Source organism: Sesamum indicum, linkage group LG12 (genome assembly GCF_000512975.1).
Source record: "Sesamum indicum cultivar Zhongzhi No. 13 linkage group LG12, S_indicum_v1.0, whole genome shotgun sequence".
NCBI lineage: Eukaryota > Viridiplantae > Streptophyta > Magnoliopsida > Lamiales > Pedaliaceae > Sesamum > Sesamum indicum.
In genome coordinates, this window is record NC_026156.1 from 2,978,553 (window position 1) to 2,997,939 (window position 19,387).

Sequence of the window (19,387 nt, forward strand, 5' to 3'; positions counted from 1 at the left end):
CCTTTTAACCCCATGCTATAAATTGGCATATAAAAATTAAGGTTATCGTGGTTGACCGAAGCTCACTACTCCAGTTGGTAGTTTCTAGATGTCACGAGAGCTTTCTAACGATTGAAATCTACTCGGATTTGTGATTAGTAGCCTTTTTGTCATCTTTCACTCTCAAAACTATCACTTAGCTCGTTCCTTCACATAAAATCTTCGGTCTTCTTTTAATTTATAATATGAATTATTTTGATAATGAAAATAATAAAAAAGGAATTTTATATTAACTATGCTATATTTAATTAAATTATTTGTATTGAATAAATTAACCTACTTATTGAATTATTCGTATGTCATTCGAAACATATTAGAAGACAATTAACATACAATTAGGAGACAATTAAATTTTTAATTTTTTTCTTCAATCAATATGTATTTCTTTTTTTTTTGGTGCGGGTTCTTCATTGAATGCATTAACTTGACTTTTTATAGCTTGAATTTTTAATAATTAAAGAATAATTTTGAAATAAAATTGATCGAAGTGATAACAAAATAAATAAATTTTGTTTAATAGGAAGAAGGGATATTGAAACTTCTTTTAGAAACCTGACATCAAAGAGATCATCAGACTTCATATGACAAAACAACGTATACCTAACAACGACATTCCCTTAACATAGTAATAATGGAGGGGTCGGGTCCCCTTAATCATCACCATAATCTTAATTTAAGAACAAACTCATAATTATTTGAAATTTTAAAAAATGACCCAAAAACAATGATTGATTAAATATTTAACGTAAGATGGGCACGCATGCAAGATGCGACGTCTTGTAATGATATGCTATTATGGCATGGAATTAGATTAGGACAAATCCCCCCCATTACTTTATGTGTTTAGCTTAGGAAAGAAAAAGAACAGCTACCCTTCCTTGTACATAAGATTTGCAAACTCACTCACTGTAATAACTTGCACACTAAAATAGGCTTTTTTGGGTGAACCCATTTCCACTAATACCAATCATCCACCCACATTTTCATTTATATAAACACCTGGCTAATAATATATAAGATATTTACCAAAAATGTGGAAATTGTTTAGTATATCGAAAATTTAAAAATAATAGTGTATTTTCACTATAAACCGAAAATCAAATCATATGATAACTACAAATTGCTGAGAAGTTTATACCAACACTATCATCTGTCTACATCATGTACCCTTCTTTCCACTCTTAGATTTCATTTTAACATTTGAAAATGATAAGATAACTCCAGCATCCTACTTTGAAATTCATATGATTTTATTCTGGGGTTGGACACTGAAGCTTGTGGGCATTTGCAGATGAAGATGTTGGAAAGACAAAATTTAGGAAGAAAGTTATTACAAACATTTGTAGAGACAAAAACTAAAATTGCTCAAAATAATAATAAAAGAAAAACCCAAGCAATTGTTATGACTTACAGCCATGTGTGATTAATTCATATGTCAATTTCCGTTAAAAGTTAACAAAGGTACCTAATTCGTACAATTTTCTATTTATATGATAATATTTTTGGATATACAATATTGGCAATTTATATTCCAAAATGCAATAATCTTAATTATTTGCAGACACTATAAAATTATAAAATTGAAATACGCATAACAATATATTTGAAAATGAGTGTGATGGAGAGCAACCTCAACCCATAACAATGTTAATTCAGTAACATTTCAAATATTTGAAATTTAAATACAAAAAATTTGAATGGGGGGGGCATGGAAGGTAGCAGGTGCCCCCCACCCCCATCCCATTATATGGGGATGGAGAGTGCATTGGCGTTGAGTGATAATCTTACAAAAAAAACATAAATCAATATTTTTGGTGTAAAACTACAAACTCTGGTGGCCGTTCACTCCCTGTTATGTCACTGCCCAAAGGATTTCCGTATAAATTTTTATATTTTAAAATATAAATAAATTAATATAATAAATTAGAAGAATAATTTTTTAATTAATATAAAATTGATACGATGATATATAAAAGAAAATTAAGTAGAATTGGTATGGAAAGTGATGGTTCTTTGAATTTTGCATTTCTGTAGTTGAAAATAAAATGAATAATATGGAAAGTAGTAAGTATAGTATATATGTATAGGAGGAGAGAAAGGGCGAAATTACTAAAATGGGGCGAGAGGGTTTGTTTAACTGTTGGGGAAAATGATTTGATAATATTAGGAATGAGAGGAGAGTGAGTGACATCTCACCCAATTAACAAACTCCTCTCAGAACCCAACACACACAGCATGACAGCAAGTTCCAGAGCAAACTGTACCCCGCACCCGCAGACAAAGGACACCACTGTCATTACACACCTAACCGCCACTCCCTTTCTCGTCATTTCTTACTCCTCAATCACCTTCCTTCCCCTTCTCACTCACTGTCATCTCCCACCTACACTCTCACTCCCCACTAAGCGCTTCTCTCTCCCCCCCCCCCTTCTACCATTTCTTCCTTCTGAAGAAACACAGCAAAAATGAGCGCTCGAACCGGGTCTCACCAACTGAGCAACGGCCTCATGGTCTCGGGTCGACCCGAACACCAGCTCAAAGAACGCCAACCCACCATAGCTTCCCGCGCCGTTCCATATACCGGCGGTGATGTTAAGAAATCTGGGGAGCTCGGCAAAATGTACGGTATCGACCTTTCCAGTGGGGACCACCTCCACCACCACCCACCCGCCCCGCCTAAGCTCCCCTCTCGCCAGCCCTCATCTTCTCAGCACAACAGCGGATCTGCCAGATCCGGCCCGAATTCCGGCCAGATGGGTCCCAAATCCACAAACTCTGGACCCATGAGCAAAAAATCCTCCTCCTCTTCTTTCTCCGGGCCGATGACGCCTATTCAACCTACCGGCCTCATCACCTCGGGTCCTCTGGGCACTTCCAGCTCTAACCGCAGGTCCGGACAGCTGGACGCGCAGCCTGCCCCGAGCTCATTCAACAAGGCTGTCCACGGCTCCGCTGTAACGAGCTTAGGGGAGGAGGTCAAATTAGGGTTTAGGGTTTCGAGGGTGGCAATGTGGGTGTTTCTGGTAGTGGTGGTGATGGGGCTGGTGGTTTCTAGTGGTGGTCGCCGCGTTGTTAGTCCCTGCTGTGGTGATTCTCATATGGAATTACGCCTATAAAAAGCGTGGGGTGTTGGGGTTCTTGAGAAAGTATCCTGATGCTGAACTGAGGGGCGCCGTTGATGGACAGTACGTCAAGGTCACGGGGGTAATTACGCCCGCCTTTCAGTATTACTTGGAAATTTTGGCAGTATTTAATTATTTAATTACGGAATTGAGTATTTATTTTTGGGTTGGTTGGCAAATTTGTTCGCGTGGATGCTATTTATGGTAGTCATTGATACTCTTTATTATTTTTATTATTATTATTTGGGACCAGTTTGACTTTGGGGTATATTGCTAGACCATCTTTGAGATTGGAAATATAAATGTGGAACAGGGACCTACTGAAATCTGTATGGTTATGTATTTTAAGATGGCTTGTGATTCATCGAAGTGTGCCTTCGATACTGTATGAACTAGGGAAAATTGGGATAGTAGAATGACTAAGAAATTGTCTTACCCAGTTTCGAATTTCTCGTTTTTACTTTTTTGTGGAACACATACCCGGTTTCACTTTGAATTCACAATTTGAGATCCATTCAATCTAGAGACATGAGGAATTTTCTGGGAATGGATCATTTTATAGAGCTGCTCAAAATGCTGGATTTTGTAATTTAGGTTTCAATAGGAAGCAGTGGATGTTCTGATTAGTGTACCCTTAAACATTACTTCGTATGTGGTAATAAGGTGACACGCATAGGAGGACTAATATCTTGGCCAGTTAAAGTGAAGAGATTTGTTTCCTGGACCATGTTTGTTTCAAAACAACTGTAGGACAACTTAACTCAACAGGCAATTGCCAAGAGGCAATATTCCTTTGGATTTATGAGATAATACGTGATTTTTGTGCTGATGTGATTGTTTTCAGGGTACCATCTATCATTTTCCAGACTTTTCCAGCAATTACTTGATGACGAGTGTGAACATGCTTAGTAGTTACATGGGTTTAAGCTTGTTGTGTGGATTATGGCATGGTTGCCTTCACCTTATGATTTGCTTTTAAGTTGACCTTATTCAGCCTGGTAATATTGGTTAGAGATGTCGGTTTAATCGGAGAGAATCTTACTAAATCTCATCAATACTGTCATCAAACTTGAATAGTATGCTAGATCTTGCTTGGGAGTGTATTTTTGGAGGAAAATTGAGGGAATCTGAAATTATATCATGTAATTATTTGAATGTACAAATGACAATAAGCAACAGAGTTATTGATTGTAATAAAAGTTAATATCTGCTTATCTTGGATGTGGTTTTCACTTATCTAGTACATAAGGCTTGTAATTCCTCCTCCCCGACTTTCAGCGACATAAAAAATGCCCATGCCACCTAGGCTTAGGATTGGTATTTTCTGATTCTAATTAATGAGCAGAAAACACATATACATGATTCTGGGAACTCGGAGCTAATTTGAGGTTCTGGAAATTATATACATGCAGTGGTTTTCTACACAGTGACGCAACAATTAATGCAATTAATTCTGGTGATTTCTGTAAACTACTTGTGTTCACTTCACTGTTGCATTTTTTTCGTGTAGGTTGTCACTTGTGGAAGCATACCTCTGGAAACTTCTTTCCAGAGGGTACCAAGATGCATATACGTATCCTCAGAATTGTATGAATACAGAGGATGTGGTGGAAAACCAGCAAATGCTAAACATGGATTCTTCTCTTGGGGTTGCAGACATTCAGAGGTCAGTTTGTTGCTTGTTATGGAATGGGATGGTTATATCGGAGAATTGTGACTTCATTTGAGAACCAGTAGTTGCATTTCCAAAGATGTAGCTCTTCAAACTCAATTCAACTCATTCATACTTACTTAAACTAGTGATTATCTTTTATTCCTTTTACGTGAAAATTCTGTTCATGGTGGGTGTGTCAGCCATAAGTTGCAGATGTATTTGGTTCTTTCAATTTCCATTTTCAAAATTTTACAGTGATACTAACATTGGGAACCGCCACATGGTCTCATTCTCAATTCTATTTCCAGAATTTCCATTATCCTCATATTGAAGAAAATTTCTGAAACCCAAACCAAATGTATACTAAAAGTTGAACATATGAAATCTTTTGCTGGTGACCCAAGAGGTCTTATATGTCCAAGCACCAGGAAAATCTAAGATCATTTAGTTCCAAGTCCTTCAGCTACCAGATGCTAGAAGGCTGTATCTTCTTGTTTTCAGGGTAGACAACATAAGGATCTTGGCGACATTTATTTAAGTTGCACAATATAGCTGGCTGACATTGTTATTCGTAAGTTTGACAATTTAAGCTCACAACTGTCCATAGAAGTAATTTATCCCCTTTGTTGTTGTTATGTCAACAGAAGTATGTGGCGGACTTTTATATATCAGACTTTCAGTCAGGTTTAAGAGCTCTAGTGAAAGCAGGCTACGGAGCCAAGGTCGCGCCATTTGTTAAACCGACTGTTGTTGTTGATGTCACCAAGGATAACAAAGAACTGTCTCCAAACTTTCTGCGTTGGCTTTCAGACCGGAGTTTGTCCAGTGACGACCGTGTAATGCGCCTTAAAGAAGGGTGAGATACATTTGACCCCAAATGCATTATATCTTTGTTTGGCATCTGTAGAGTTCTAACATCTTCCTGTAGATTCAACTAGCGAAAATAATAATATGTTTTTCATATTCTGGAGTACTGCATAACAACATAAAACAAGAGATGGCTTCTGCTCCACAAACATCAGAAAACTTTAAGCCACATGTAGCATCAGCTAATTCATATATACAAAATCTAAACTCGCAGCTTCACTGCCATATACTTGTTAAATTGAGTTGCATGCCTTCAAATCTTCAGATAGAGGCTCCCAGTGTGTGTATGAGAACATGAATTCTCAAGATTCTGATTATTTGTCAGGAAGCCAATTTAATTTATTTTTGTATGTTATTTTTTCCAGTTATATCAAAGAAGGAAGTACCGTGAGTGTCATGGGGGTTGTTCAGCGCCATGAGAATGTGCTCATGATTGTTCCACCTGCTGAGCCGGTTTCAACAGGCTGTCGCTGGCCCTGTTGTCTTGTCCCCACGTACATTGAAGGCCTTATTTTGATGTGTGATGAAAGTCAAAATGCAGACGTCATTCCTGTATAAATGTATGATACCGTTTTGGTCTTTGGCTTGCAAAACACAAGTAAATAGAGGAATATATGAGGTGGAAAGAAGAACCCGCCAGTCCACTGTGTATTCTTTTTCTGGATGAATAGCAAAATCTTGTAAAAGTATCCTTGTGCTTGTAGAGATCTTGCATCATAGAGGTATGGTAGGGGAAAAAGGTTCCCGGTGAGCAAGTGTGCTGCGGTTGCCCGTTCATCTTTCATCAAATTTTATTCTTGCTCTCATTGTACAGAAGTTGTCAAGGTTTACTTTGCCTTGTGTATCTTTTCTGCATATATAGTCAATGGTTACATTGACTTGATCGATATCAAATGTGAATTATTATCAAACACTGTTGTCTGCTAACATATCAGCGAGTTAAATTCAAGTCGAAGTGGTAAATTTGCAGTTTTGAGTCTAAATCGCCCCACAAACCGATTTTTCCGGCACCATCCTCACTTTATTGGACCGCAGTGGGTTGCATTTGGATTCGCTTGTCCAAGTTCAGGCATTGAGAAGCTCAGTTCGAGTGACTGGCTCAGAAAAGTCAGGAAATCCAGTTTGCGGCACCGACCAAATAAACATTTCGATTTCTTTTTAATTTTTCTATAATTAATTAATTTAGTAAACATCAACAAAATCTGAGTTGCAACCAATGACACTAAATAGCAAGTGAAATAAGGAAAAATACAGACTATATGAGCAAATACCATTGTCAAAAAACATTCTACATAATTTTCTGATTTCGACGCCGCCCATAACCTCTAATTTGGACATCGAACATAAGTAGATACCACTCAGCTGTCAGTTGCCTAACTCCCGATTACATCAACTCGAGATGGACGTGAACAAATATTTCTCTCAATCACAGGTCAAGGAAGGAGGGCAATACATCAGACATCTGCCTTGAAGTGGTCTCTGATGTCCAAAGAATAATCTTCTGAAAACTCTATATTTGAACAGCCTGATATCTCTAAGTCATATGATTTGTGAATTTTCCTCCACATAGATGTTACACATGCAAAATTTTCAGAGACATTTATTTGGTCTCTGCTCAGATGCAAATTTCTAATGCAAGTTCACCATTGCATGAATAATGTTTAACAACAAATAATAATGATTATACCCTGGCAAAAAAAATACTATGGTGGTGGCTCCAGTAATGTGGAGACATCAAAGTTACCTACTACTCCTTGACTCAAAAGGCGCATGGCAGCTCCTTGAGAAAATTTCCTTGCGAATAAAAAACAAGGCACAGATGTAGAATTATTACTGCACCACTCAGTTCTGAATTCGGTTTCATAGAATACGTGGTTGATATCCTGAAAACATTGTGATAGACGAATAACCCAAAAATCAAATCAAGTGGCAATCACAAACAAACTTCAAAGAAAACAAAGAGATGGGTCAAGTAACATGAGAGCGGGTGCAACAGACAAACCCTTATTCTTCTAATTTGTTGAGGTCCTGAATCTGCATAGCCAAAAGTATAGGGATGCCAAGCTTCATTTTCTGTATTTGCCATGGATTGGTTCCATAAAGTGTAAGTAACTGTTCTTCTTTCAAGCTCAGCTTCAAGATCATTCATCTATTATAAATGAATCAGCAGAAGATAATAGTCAGGTAATTTGGCACTAAAGGCAATTGCAGCAAAAATTGTCTAGGAGAAAGCCAAGTGATGCATAATTTTTTACTAAAAGTGGGAAATCAGAATGATAGGCATTTGCATGTCAAGGCATTTTTGCTTACTGCGAGTAAGGTCTGCACATAATGTTCATCTGGTATACAGTTGTGCTGTTTCTGAAGTTTCTGCATCCAATTCGTATGTTGACATTATCAGCCAACACTACTACGAAAAATAAAATAAGAAATTGAAATGCATCATATGCGAACAGCAAAAGTAAAAATTTCAACATCAGAAAAATAATAGTCTCTGGAACTGGCTAATGATTTTCCAAATGTTGAAGATTTACTATCATTTCAGAGCTGGCTGCAAAGTTGACTTACAAGATTCATCTTGCCTCTGCTTGAATCAATTGGTGGTCGTCTCTGCATAATGACATCAGAATATTATAATTAAATAACATGCACCCAGGATTTATCAAAAGTAATTTCTGTTGAAGTACATGGTACATTCTACTACAAGCTCAATCCTTTTGCTAAACAAGCAAAATATCAAACTATCCCTTCCTTTGTTTACTAGTTCTTTTCTTTTCTTTGGGGGACCCAGGTTGGGGGGTGGTGGTGGTTGGAGTTGAAGGTGGGTTCTTTCTCCTATATAAGTTTTTGAAGAAACCCAAACACACTAAAATATCAAAGCCAAGAGAGATATTTGGAAAAAGATTATGTACCTTGCAGAACTTTCTGAAGATTGGAAATACAATTTCATCATCTACAATAACCTCTGCATGCCTTCGAGTTAAGGTGACCCACTGGAGTAATAAACAAATTAGATTCCTATGCAGCAATATACTCCAAAAGTAACCATAAATACCAGGTCCGCACCCATATCAGAAATAGTGTGACAACTACCCGATAGAAGGAGTTTATGGAATTTTGAGTGAATAGCAAGTATGTCCCTATTGAGAAATTTGAACTCTCTGAACATGAGAACTTTTAATACAAAATAACTTGGCTGCATTCCTAGCATTGGACTCGTAATCAATCGGTTCTCAGTTCTTCCCTCCACATGGCAAAATCAATATTCCAAAAAGGATTACCTGTGACCCTTTTCGCCATTTCTTCTTGGGTATGACTGGTGACATCTTTGGATTGTAGCGAACATCCTTTTTATCAAGAAAGCTGGGGGAACAAAAATCATAATTTTGTTATGTTATACATCTAACACCACTAAGAAGTATCTGTAGAAAATATGCTGACAATATCATTGAAGTCCAATTAGGCATCTTTCAAATTTTATAAACTACCTGTCCACAAAACTTCTCGGAGAATCCATCAGATATTTGTAAATATAGCTGAAGTTGTACAAAGGAACACAGCTGTTTGAGTCAAAACATCTAATGTCAGATGGCTATCAATGCTCAAGCTGTAACATGAATTTGATAGTATGAAACACTAAATGGAAAAAAAATATATGATAAAGAAAATTTTAAACAAATACAACTGCATACAGTAAAAACTCAATATAGTACAAAGCTAAATAGCACCAAACGAGGTATGCCTAAGGAAATCACATAAGGTTAATCATGCAAAATGAAAGCTAATTCAGCACTTTTGACCTGTTCTCAGTTTTCACCAGCACCACAAAGTTTCCTCATGCGAAATGAAAGCTAGTCATGCAGCAAGGACAAAACTATCTCACTGTCACACTAATTTTACCAAACTTCAGTTACATTTTATAACTCCAACTGAACTACTAAAGAAAAAATTTCTCAACTATTTTGACATATCAAATAGATTAGAATATAAGCATGGAGAGAACTATTTCCATCTATTTAAAACTTTGGCTGTAAGGAAGATAACCTGTCTGATAAGAGAACAAATCTTTGATTTGCAGGATCCTCAAGAGCTGCTTCAAATAGTAACCTCTCAGCTTCAATCATGCTTGCTTCTCCCCAGGATACCTACAGCATCATCCCTAAGATCAATCTATTAAACTAGTAGAAAAAGAACAACTCGATTAGCAGGATGAAGTATCTCTCATCCAGGTTATAATACTGTGAGTTTTAAGAAGAATGCAGTTCTGCTTATGGACAACCTTGAAAACACAACAGAAATATTGCCCGTTGAGAATTTAATGAATCTCCATGGATTCCTTAAACTTCTCTTCATCCGTGTTTATGAATCACCAAATTAATCATACTGTAGGATGTTTTTCAATTATTTCCTCTTCAACTTGTTTACATATTCATCTCAATAAGCAAAGTATGAGTAAAATGAAAATTCACCTTAATGCTGTTTTTCAATTGCCGATCAAAAAAGACAGTTGACCTTGTAGTCGATTCATCAAATACAAAACCAGGCTCAGAATGTACATATATCGAAAAGTTTCTCTTCTCCACATTCTGCAAAGAGAAAAAATAAAACAAATATACATTTACATGTGGAAAATTATCATTTTCGCACAAAGAAACACACACACGCTAAAATAACAAGAGAAAATGCCAAAAGGGAAAAAAGAAAATACAGTACACAGTAATCGAACCAGAAGAAAGTTCCTTCTCTTATTCTGATGTACCGAAACTTGGAAAATACACAAGTCAAACTTCCAGTAACATTTAATTTCACCCACCTCGAAGAAGTTTTCCCAGAGGAAGTCGAGGGGCAAATTTCGTCGAACCAGAAATAGAAACGCGATCTTGGGCGTAACCCTGAACTGATAGCCCAGAACACGAGATTTCCTCGGCAGAGCAGCCGAAATAGAAGAATCAGTGGATTGAGAATACTGCTGGATTCTGAGAAAAGCCAAGAGACACAGAACGATGGAAACTAGAATCACCAGCTTCCACCCCAAACACAACACATGGCGCATCGAGAGACCCGGTTTCAACGAGGCCTGTGGCTTCTTCGTCATCGCCGCTTCAATCCTACTACTATTACTACTACCTCCTCTTCTTCCTCTTCTTGTAATTCACCATATAAAAATAGTAAAAAACAAGTCTAGGGAAGGCGAATCTGAGAGGTGGTAGAATGCGAACAACAGGGAGTTGATTAAGATTATGCAATTTTACTTAGTTTTGGTTTCAAACGGAAGCTTTTCTGGCGGTGATGATTCAGTTGGTTTCTTGCTGCTGTGGCCGAGTCCAACGGTGTCGTTTAATTTCCACGGGCTTTCCCTCCTCTTTCCAGGTTGGTTTTGTGTGGCCGAGTCCAACGGCGTCGTTTAATTTGCTCGGGCTTTCCCTCCTCTTTCCATGTTGGTTTTGTCTCAGACCTTAATTTACTATTATTAACCTCCAAACACACAAAAGTTAAAAAATAATTTATTTGATTGTGGAGTAGCGTATCCGTTAATGTCATCATTGATAACGTGTGTACTTTGGTTGGCCCATTGATTTCTTGTAATAAAAGAGTGAGTGCTTTAAATTTTAGTTATTAAGTAGTGCGTGTCCTCAACCTAACTTTTGTCTACCACATGAAATTTGTTAAGGTATATCACACTATCATCAACAACATCCCACATTCTATATCTCAAAAACCCCTTCTTTCACATTAATAACTTTGCACTTTGTCAAAAATGCTTCAATAATTACATCATCCACATAATCCCTTCTGATCGTGCTACATGATTGATAAATAACGGAACACTATCCACCTGGCGCAAGGCGCTATCGCTGACCCACCTTGGCGCTTTGGGCGTCAAGAATAATGTTCAGAATCTTACCAGGAACGAAAATTCTCTTCTTGATGCTTTTCCCGGCCAGAAATTTGGACAGCTTTGAATCTAGTGAAGCTAGCTTAAAAGCATCTTCTTCTGTGCATGTTTTCTCCACCTGTATGGTGCCCCTCGTCTTCCCATTGATTTGGACTGGTAAAACCACCGTGGACTCCTTTAAGTAAGCAGGATTCACCTATAATTACCAGACATCAACATCAGAGTCGAGCAAAGGTGGTGTAATAGTCGATGCATGCAACATTTGGGAGGGGAGGTGGGCGGGGCATAGTAATAAAGATTCATACTCATATACCTTGGGGAAAGGTTCATATGCCAGTGAACTTGAGTGTCCCAGACGGGACCACAGCTCCTCAGCCATGTGAGGTGCATAGGGTGAGAGCAAGAGAACAAATTCTTCAATGATTGATCTTGGAAGTTTGTCCCACTAAAACAAGAATCGGAAACAGTATTCAAATAATTGGGGCATATATAAAGCAGCATAGAACCGACAAATAAGCTTTAACATAACACTACTTCAGTATCAGTTTCCGAGTTGATTTCTTGAGCAGAAGTACTTGATAAAATTTGTGGAGGGTTTAAGGTAATGCATGCTCTCTCCAAAACGTTGAATTTGATAACCCATTAAGCATTTTTAGTCCATAAAATGTCTGATTTGTTTCGGGACCATCAGATAAATTTGGAAGTACCATGACAGTTCGAAGAATGGCAGAAACCAAGATTTGACAACAGGGGAATGTGTGAGTTAGCAAGCACACGCAAGAGAGCATGAAGTCCCAAAAGAGAGGGAGGGAAGAAAGTCACCTTATATGCTGCATTAGTGAATTCCATCATGGCAGAAATCCCGGTGTTGAATCGTGTTCCTTCAATTTCTTCAGTTACCTATCACAGCGAACAATTTGAGTATTTGAGTGATGGCACCAAAACATAAAAGGTTATCAGAAGAAGAAAGTCCAAGATTACCTTTTCAAAAGCCCTGGACTTACCTCAATAAAACAAGTGGCAAAATTGCAAAAATTGGTCCCTTAAGTATAGGCGGGTGGCAAAATTGGGACCGTAACTACAGGACTGGCAATTTTAGTCCTGTAAGTATCAATATTTTGGCAATTTTAGTTTCGGTCCCAATTTTGCCACACCCCTATACTTCCGGGACCAATTTTGCAATTTTGCCTAAAAGAAGTTGATACAGAGATCATCATATGCAGAAGATTTACATTATCACCATTCCAGTTCGTCCATTATATAGCATGAGTGTCAAACGAACTTAAGATTCTAAATCGATAGCAAACAGAAATCATTTGCTAAAGAATCATTACCTTATTAATGCATCTATGAAGATAACGAAGCTGTTCCAGCGAAGGTTCCCCATCGAGACCAACTGTTCCATCTTTGAATTTGCCATCAACTGACGGTGAACCAACAACCAGTCTCCACACTCTCGCTAAAAAGCGATGAACACCATCAATACCACTAGTACTCCAAGTTTTCGAGTCTCTAGAAGCGCAAATATGGAAGAGAATGTTGTCAAAGGAAATAAAAAGGCAAATGATTCAAGTGACATTCTGATGATATACTCTGGAGGAATAAAATAAATATCGCAACATAAAGGAGATAACATAGAGAAAGAGAAGCAACCTGAACGGGCCCATGAACATTTCATATAAACGAAGAGAATCTGCACCATATTGTGAAACAACATCATCTGGATTAATGACGTTTCCCCTGCTTTTACTCATCTTGTGAGCACGGGCAATCAAGCGGATATTTGGATTGTCTTTTAGCACAAAAGAATCACCAGACTTTATGACCTATTTCACAACATATATGAAAGTTTTATAAAATAGATCTGCAAACATTTGATTTGAAATTAACTTTGGAACCCATTATTGGGGAAATAAAATATGCTGAAGAAAGTTGCAAAATAACATGCCTTATCCTCGGGTACACTTTCTTGACTGAAGTTACCCATTTCATCAACAGAATCAGCAGAAATTAAATTCCCATCTGAATCTCTGAGTGCGGTGTATTGAACCTGCCAGTCAAGCCATTAAGTATCTGGAGAAGTGGACTTCTTTAACAAGGATTAAGCAACTTCTATTACCTCTCCAAGAATAATTCCCTGGTTTATGACACATTGAAAAGGTTCCTTGGTCGAAACTATACCAACATCATAAAGAACCTGAAGCAAAGCAAGCAGTGATTATGCCAGAAAAATTAAACAGAAGAATGGAAGTAACAAGATCTAACTAAAATTAGGTCATTAAAGTATTATTGGCACGTTAATTGAATTAACTAGCATGCAAGAAAAAGAAGCATCAAATTCATTACAACCTAACTACAAGAACAATTTCAAATTTCAAATTTCTAACGTGCACTTTGATGAGGTTCACAAATTGACTGACAATAAACCTTATAGCCCCATCGGTTAGCTCAAAGTTTATATAAACATACTCGCTAGATTTCTCAGCTTTACCAACAGGGTCCAAGAGTTCTCACATCAAACAATAAATTCCAAAAATTAGTTCTCCCAAAAAGAGGAACGGCAAGCTATCGCATCTCCTGCATCTAGATGCGCTGTTGGGATTACCAACCTTGTGCCAGAATCTTGCATAAAGCAAGTGAAGAACTGCATGTTCTGCACCACCAACATACACATCAACAGGGCTCCAGTACCTAATGATGGACGAGATGTTATGAGAGGAAAAAGTCATCCAAAGCAAAGTTACAACTAATCATGAAACTACAGTTCGTGCAAAATTGTAGGATACTTACATTTCTTTTTCCTTGTCAACCAATGCCTCAGAATTTCTAGGGTCCATGAACCTCAGATAGTACCTGGATGATACAGTAACTACAATTTTAAAGAGCAAGTGCAATATGCTAAAAATCAATTAATTGCCATATGCTAAGCTTGAAACGATGTTTAGGGAAGAAGGTATTCTGAATCTCACCGAAGAAACTTAGAGTACTGCTAGTTTATGATTTCTTGTCGACTTAACTATAAGTAAAAATATGAACATAAAATTGAGTTGATCTTATTTAAGCTACTTAGCCATAGAAATAAGCCACACCAGCAAGAGCCAGCCCACTGTGGCATAGTGTTTGTCTCACGCTGAGCAGATCTCCCGGAAGTAGGGTCAACTGTTTTTACCTGAAGGAAGTCATCCATGCATATGATTCATAAGGAATAGATAAAAAAGCAGAGGGGAAAAAGAAAATCATTTTACAGCATCCAGTCAGTACGTATCTGTTAGTCTGTTACTCTGACAAGTCCACAGAAATTAAGAGAATAATGTTTTCATGCATTAGGTACTCATCTAACTATAACACAGACTGAAACAATATTACCAAAAAAATGTGAACCATCTCCACACAAACTTGATTGCGTGGACTCTTGAAAGAAAATAAACATACCCAAGACAGAGCCTTAGTGAGCGGTGGTTCCCCAGTCCCAGTTGGAGTAAAATCATCCAACTCAGGAAGTGTAAGAGGCAGTTCAGCTTCGGAAATAGGTCTGCATTCACCCGTGTCATCCAGAAAAATGACAGGGATAGGCTCTCCCCAGTAACGCTGCCGGGCAAATAGCCAGTCCCGCAACTTGTAGTTCACCTATAAGTACATAACCTTCTGAATACTGTAAAACTAGGAAAACATAAAAATGAAGTGCAAAGCAAAACCCAAGCCTGAGATTTGGTAATGTGGCTAAGCATGTGTTCCACACTCAGAATGCAAAATATGTACCTTTTTCATCCCATTTCCAGTTTTCTCAAGCCACTTAACAACTGTAGAAGCAGCATCTTTGCTGGATAGGCCATTAATGTCAAGTCCTGATGCTGGACTTGATGAATTTATCATGGTACCTTCACCAGCATAAGCCTTCTCAAAGTAACTGAAACTTCCATTGTCAGGAGTCACAACCCCACATATAGGAAGATTGTACTTCAAAGCAAACTCGTGGTCTCTTGTGTCATGTGCAGGGACTGCCATTATTGCTCCTGTCCCGTAGCTGTGACATCAATTCAGAAAACATCATAACATCAATGAAAAATTCTCATAAAGGACTGAATAATTTTTTTCGTCATAGAGAATACAGGTTAAACCTCCTTTGTAATAAACATACAAAGTAGATGCTGAGATATGAACTACAAAGCCTCAGCTGGACAAATGAGACAACAATGAATTAGGGAACAATAAGTACACCTTCCCAAAACATAGTCAGCTACCCAAATCGAGACAGCTGTTCCATTAGCTGGATTTCTTGCATAACAGCCAGTGAAGACCCCAGTTTTTTCCTTCTGGAGCTCAGTCCTCTCAAGATCACTCTTTCTAGAGGCAAGTTCTTTGTATTCTTCCACCTACGCTCAAATTATTTGTTGTCATGCCAATTGACATCAAATTTTCACGAACATAAAACAAATTAAAAGACGTACTTCTTTTCTTTGGGCATCAGATACAATGGCTGACAATAGGGCATGTTCAGGTGCCAGGACTAGGTAACTATGAAGTAAGACAATTGTAATGAGAATCTATAGTCGTTCACAAAAGAAGCTAAAGAAAAGGGCATTATTAAAGTAAAGCATACGTTGCACCAAAAATGGTATCGGGCCTTGTCGTGTAAACAGTAATTTCAACGTCTCTTTCCAGACCATCAATGTCTACAACACTGAATTGCAGCTCTGCTCCTTCTGACCTCCCTATCCAGTTCCTTTGCATCTCTTTAACACTTTCAGGCCAGTCAAGATCATCTAAATCTTCAAGAAGACGATCAGCATATGCAGTAATCTTCAGCATCCATTGCCGCATAGGCTGCTCTGCAATAAATAATGAACCGTAAAATCATAAAACCATCCAAGAAGCAAAACAAGAGAAGTAAAAAAGAAATCCATTATAGTAATATTACAAGAGAACAGAAAATCATTATAGAATAAAACAAAATTCATACTTTTCTAATTACTGGGTGTCCCCCACGCTCGCTCACACCATCAACCACTTCTTCATTTGCCAAGACAGTGCCAAGTGCAGGGCACCAATTGACTGGAACTTCAGCCTATGTTATAAATTTATAAGAGCTCTATATGCCCTGGTGCAGGAAACTGATCAAAATTATTTTTGTAACAAAATTTAATACCTGATATGCCAATCCTCGCTTTAAGAGCTGCAGAAATATCCACTGTGTCCATTTATAATATTCAGGTTCTGTAGTAGATATTTCACGGTCCCAGTCATATGAGAAGCCCAACAATTTAAGCTGGATATAAATTCAGATGTTAATATAACAAGATTTTGATCCAATTCCTGAGATTCAGATGGTACTGTCTGAAATAACAAGCTCATTAATTAATTGCTGTAAACCATTAATGATGCCTGCATGGTTAGACCACATCTCAACATCAAGAGATAGCCATTCTGTGCCTTGGCTCAAACTCCATAATCTATTCGTATTCTCTCAAATGTACTCCTAGAACACCATAATGCTGTGTCTCTGATGAATAACAAAGTATACTAAGTAAAAATCAATTGATATAATATAGATTGGACCACTTGCCTCATTCGATCAGTCACTACACACAAAAGAAACTTTGGTGAATGTGTTGTATTAAATCTTGAACAACAGACAAAAAAGAAGATTTTTTGCTTGGTAACGATACCAAATTTGTATAAGAAATCTCGATTCATATAGATTAGCCACAGAAAATTATAAGAAAGATGACGAGAGGAAAGGGTAGTTTGCCAAATCTAGGAGTTCTACATCCACCATTCAATAAACCAACCTGAAAGACATTTTATGTGAAACTACTAACAATACAGATGAGTAGGAACAGCTATAAATTCTTATCCATTTAGAACAGCCAGGGGGTATCTGTAGACTTTGTCCAGCAGGAAAATTAGGATGATTTTATCCTTTATTGTTATCGTGTCAATAAAGGTTGCATAAAGTTGAACATAATTCAGTTTCAAAAGATTTAGAAAAAGAATGATCACGTCAATTATCTGAAGTATCAGAAAGAAATGTTAATGACCTGAGAACGGAATCGGTCAATGTTCTTCATTGTTGTGATTTTTGGGTGCGTCCCTGTCTATCAACAAGTAATAATGTGAAGGAGGAGAAGGGAAAGAAACAACGGTGGATTACTAAACAAGAAATCATTGCAAGGAAGGAAAATATACCTCAATTGCATATTGCTCTGCAGGTAAACCAAATGCATCCCAGCCCATTGGATGCAACACATTGAAACCTTGCATTCTTTTAAGTCTCGCAAGGATATCCGTTGCGGTATAGCCAAGAGGATGTCCCACATGTAAACCAGCGCCACTGCGATGATGGAATTGCAAATAAAACCATGAGTAAGCCAAGTGACTCCTTCAAACACCTGTTAGCTTATGACTCTACTATGAGTCAGATGAATCAAACAGAAAATAACCCCAGAAACATATCAACTCATTTCAATTCCTTCAGCATTGGGCCCTACATCATTTATTTCTCACTTTAATAATCTTTCTTCTTAGCATTCTTCAGAGTTTTCTTTCATTATTCCTATCCCTCAGTCCTAATTAAAACACTCTCACCTTCATATCCCAGTAAAGCACCTCTTCTGACACATTAATTATCATATTACTGGGAGATGAAAAACAGTCCTAGTTAAACTCTTGTAGATTATATAACTTCCCAATCTTACAAATTGCTCAAGTAAAACTTTGAATATAGAACTCAAGAAAGTCAGAGAAAAGCAATGCTGGATTAAGAAACACGCTATCCTCTTCGCATTTCTTGCTTATTGATTTACTAATTTACAAGGATCCCAAATAAAACCTAATAGACTAGTATTTCCGTGCTCACATGCAGAAAATCATAAGATCAAGAATCCAAGAAACTGCGGTAACAGAAGCACCAAATATGAAAACATGTCAAGAACACAGAACTTGAATTCAAGAAAGCAACGAAACATGTCAAGAACGCTGAGTTGAATTCAAGAAAGTCGGGAAACATGTCAATAACACAGAATGTGTTCAAGAAAGTAGCAAAACATGTCAAGAACGCTGAAGTAGGATTCAAGAAAGTGAAGAAAGTAAGGGGAAAGAGGACCTGGGATGAGGAAACATATCAAGAACATGGAAGTTATCCTTTCCGCATTATCAAGAATCCAAGAAAGTCAGAGGGATAATCAAGAAACCTCAAGAATCCAAGAAAGTTACAAAGATAATCAAGAAACTAAGTTAGAGAGACAATGAAGAAACCAAGAAAGTTAGAGAGATAATCAAGATTCCAAGAAAGTTCGGGAAAATAGACCTGGGGTAAGGAAACATGTCAAGAACGTAGAACTTAGGCTTCGAAGTATCAAGCTCATCCGGGGTCCGAAAAGTCTTGTTGTCCTCCCAGTAACGCTGCCATTTGGGCTCAATTTCATGAAAGGGGTACGCCCTTCTGACTTCCTCTTCTAGACTGCCAGTAAATTCTTCACTTTCTTCACTAGGATTTGTATTCTTATCATAGGCTGTGGCATTTAAGCAGTTGAATACTCGGCGGCCGCGAAAAGACAGGTAAGAACGTTGGTGCCTCGAAAAGTTTGAGCGACGGCGAAAAAGAAAAGCAGGCGGAAGTGGCGGTGGCAGGAATTGAAGTCGGGTGGGGGGTTGAATTTGGGTGAACATTGATGTCGCAGAGACTTGAGCGCGAGGGGAATAGACCGTTGGTGGAGGATTGAAAGCGTGGGGGTGAAATAATGAAACCGGGAAGAAGATATATAGATAATACGGCGTTAATTTCCGGATTTTTTTTTTAAATAAAAAGGG

At 37.7% G+C, this 19,387-nt stretch overlaps 2 protein-coding genes and 1 pseudogene across 4 annotated transcripts; 1 reads left to right on the plus strand and 2 right to left on the minus strand.

Annotated features, from left to right (window-relative positions):
• LOC105175290 lies at positions 2,236-6,493 on the plus strand (annotated as a pseudogene).
• LOC105175291 lies at positions 6,206-11,272 on the minus strand. 2 transcript variants are annotated; one of them, XM_011097678.2, is made up of 10 exons: positions 10,496-11,268; positions 10,152-10,268; positions 9,727-9,827; positions 9,171-9,242; positions 8,964-9,045; positions 8,595-8,675; positions 8,251-8,292; positions 7,993-8,052; positions 7,685-7,831; positions 6,206-7,565 (listed from the first exon to the last, which is right to left on the minus strand). In XM_011097678.2, the coding sequence occupies exons 1-10, from the start codon at positions 10,775-10,777 to the stop codon at positions 7,386-7,388; spliced, it is 1,164 nt and encodes a 387-aa protein (XP_011095980.1). In that variant the 5' UTR covers positions 10,778-11,268; the 3' UTR covers positions 6,206-7,385. The 2 variants fall into 2 exon arrangements, with proteins under 2 accessions (XP_011095980.1, XP_020553883.1); XM_020698224.1 differs by lacking the exons at positions 6,206-7,565; positions 7,685-7,831 and having other exon boundaries at positions 8,011-8,092; positions 10,496-11,272.
• Positions 11,391-19,325, minus strand: LOC105175292 (leucine--tRNA ligase, chloroplastic/mitochondrial). Of its 2 annotated transcripts, XM_011097679.2 has the most exons (20): positions 18,885-19,325; positions 17,765-17,909; positions 17,617-17,673; positions 16,725-16,844; positions 16,539-16,643; positions 16,179-16,402; positions 16,027-16,093; positions 15,797-15,951; positions 15,338-15,602; positions 15,011-15,205; positions 14,668-14,747; positions 14,369-14,431; positions 14,188-14,269; positions 13,698-13,775; positions 13,527-13,628; positions 13,232-13,404; positions 12,913-13,090; positions 12,401-12,478; positions 11,892-12,023; positions 11,391-11,774 (listed from the first exon to the last, which is right to left on the minus strand). In XM_011097679.2, exons 1-20 carry the CDS (start codon positions 19,244-19,246, stop codon positions 11,532-11,534), a joined length of 2,904 nt encoding a protein of 967 aa, XP_011095981.1. In that variant the 5' UTR covers positions 19,247-19,325; the 3' UTR covers positions 11,391-11,531. The 2 variants fall into 2 exon arrangements, with proteins under 2 accessions (XP_011095981.1, XP_011095984.1); XM_011097682.2 differs by lacking the exon at positions 18,885-19,325 and having other exon boundaries at positions 17,617-17,669; positions 17,765-17,901.

What these genes read in the sequence shown, in the direction of transcription:
- LOC105175292 (XM_011097679.2), bottom strand. Translation starts at nt 19,246, where the DNA reads ATGTTCACCCAAATTCAACCCCCCACCCGACTTCAATTCCTGCCACCG. An exon ending in GACACCCAGTAATTAGAAAA is followed by an intron (nt 16,403 to 16,538) that starts GTATGAATTTTG and finishes ATTGCAGAGCAG; the next exon opens with CCTATGCGGCAATGGATGCT. An exon ending in AAAGTGTACCCGAGGATAAG is followed by an intron (nt 13,405 to 13,526) that starts GCATGTTATTTT and finishes GTTGTGAAATAG; the next exon opens with GTCATAAAGTCTGGTGATTC.
- LOC105175291 (XM_011097678.2), bottom strand. Translation starts at nt 10,777, where the DNA reads ATGACGAAGAAGCCACAGGCCTCGTTGAAACCGGGTCTCTCGATGCGC. An exon ending in TCTGGGAAAACTTCTTCGAG is followed by an intron (nt 10,269 to 10,495) that starts GTGGGTGAAATT and finishes TTCTCTTTGCAG; the next exon opens with AATGTGGAGAAGAGAAACTT. An exon ending in CCGAGAAGTTTTGTGGACAG is followed by an intron (nt 9,046 to 9,170) that starts GTAGTTTATAAA and finishes TTGTTCCCCCAG; the next exon opens with CTTTCTTGATAAAAAGGATG.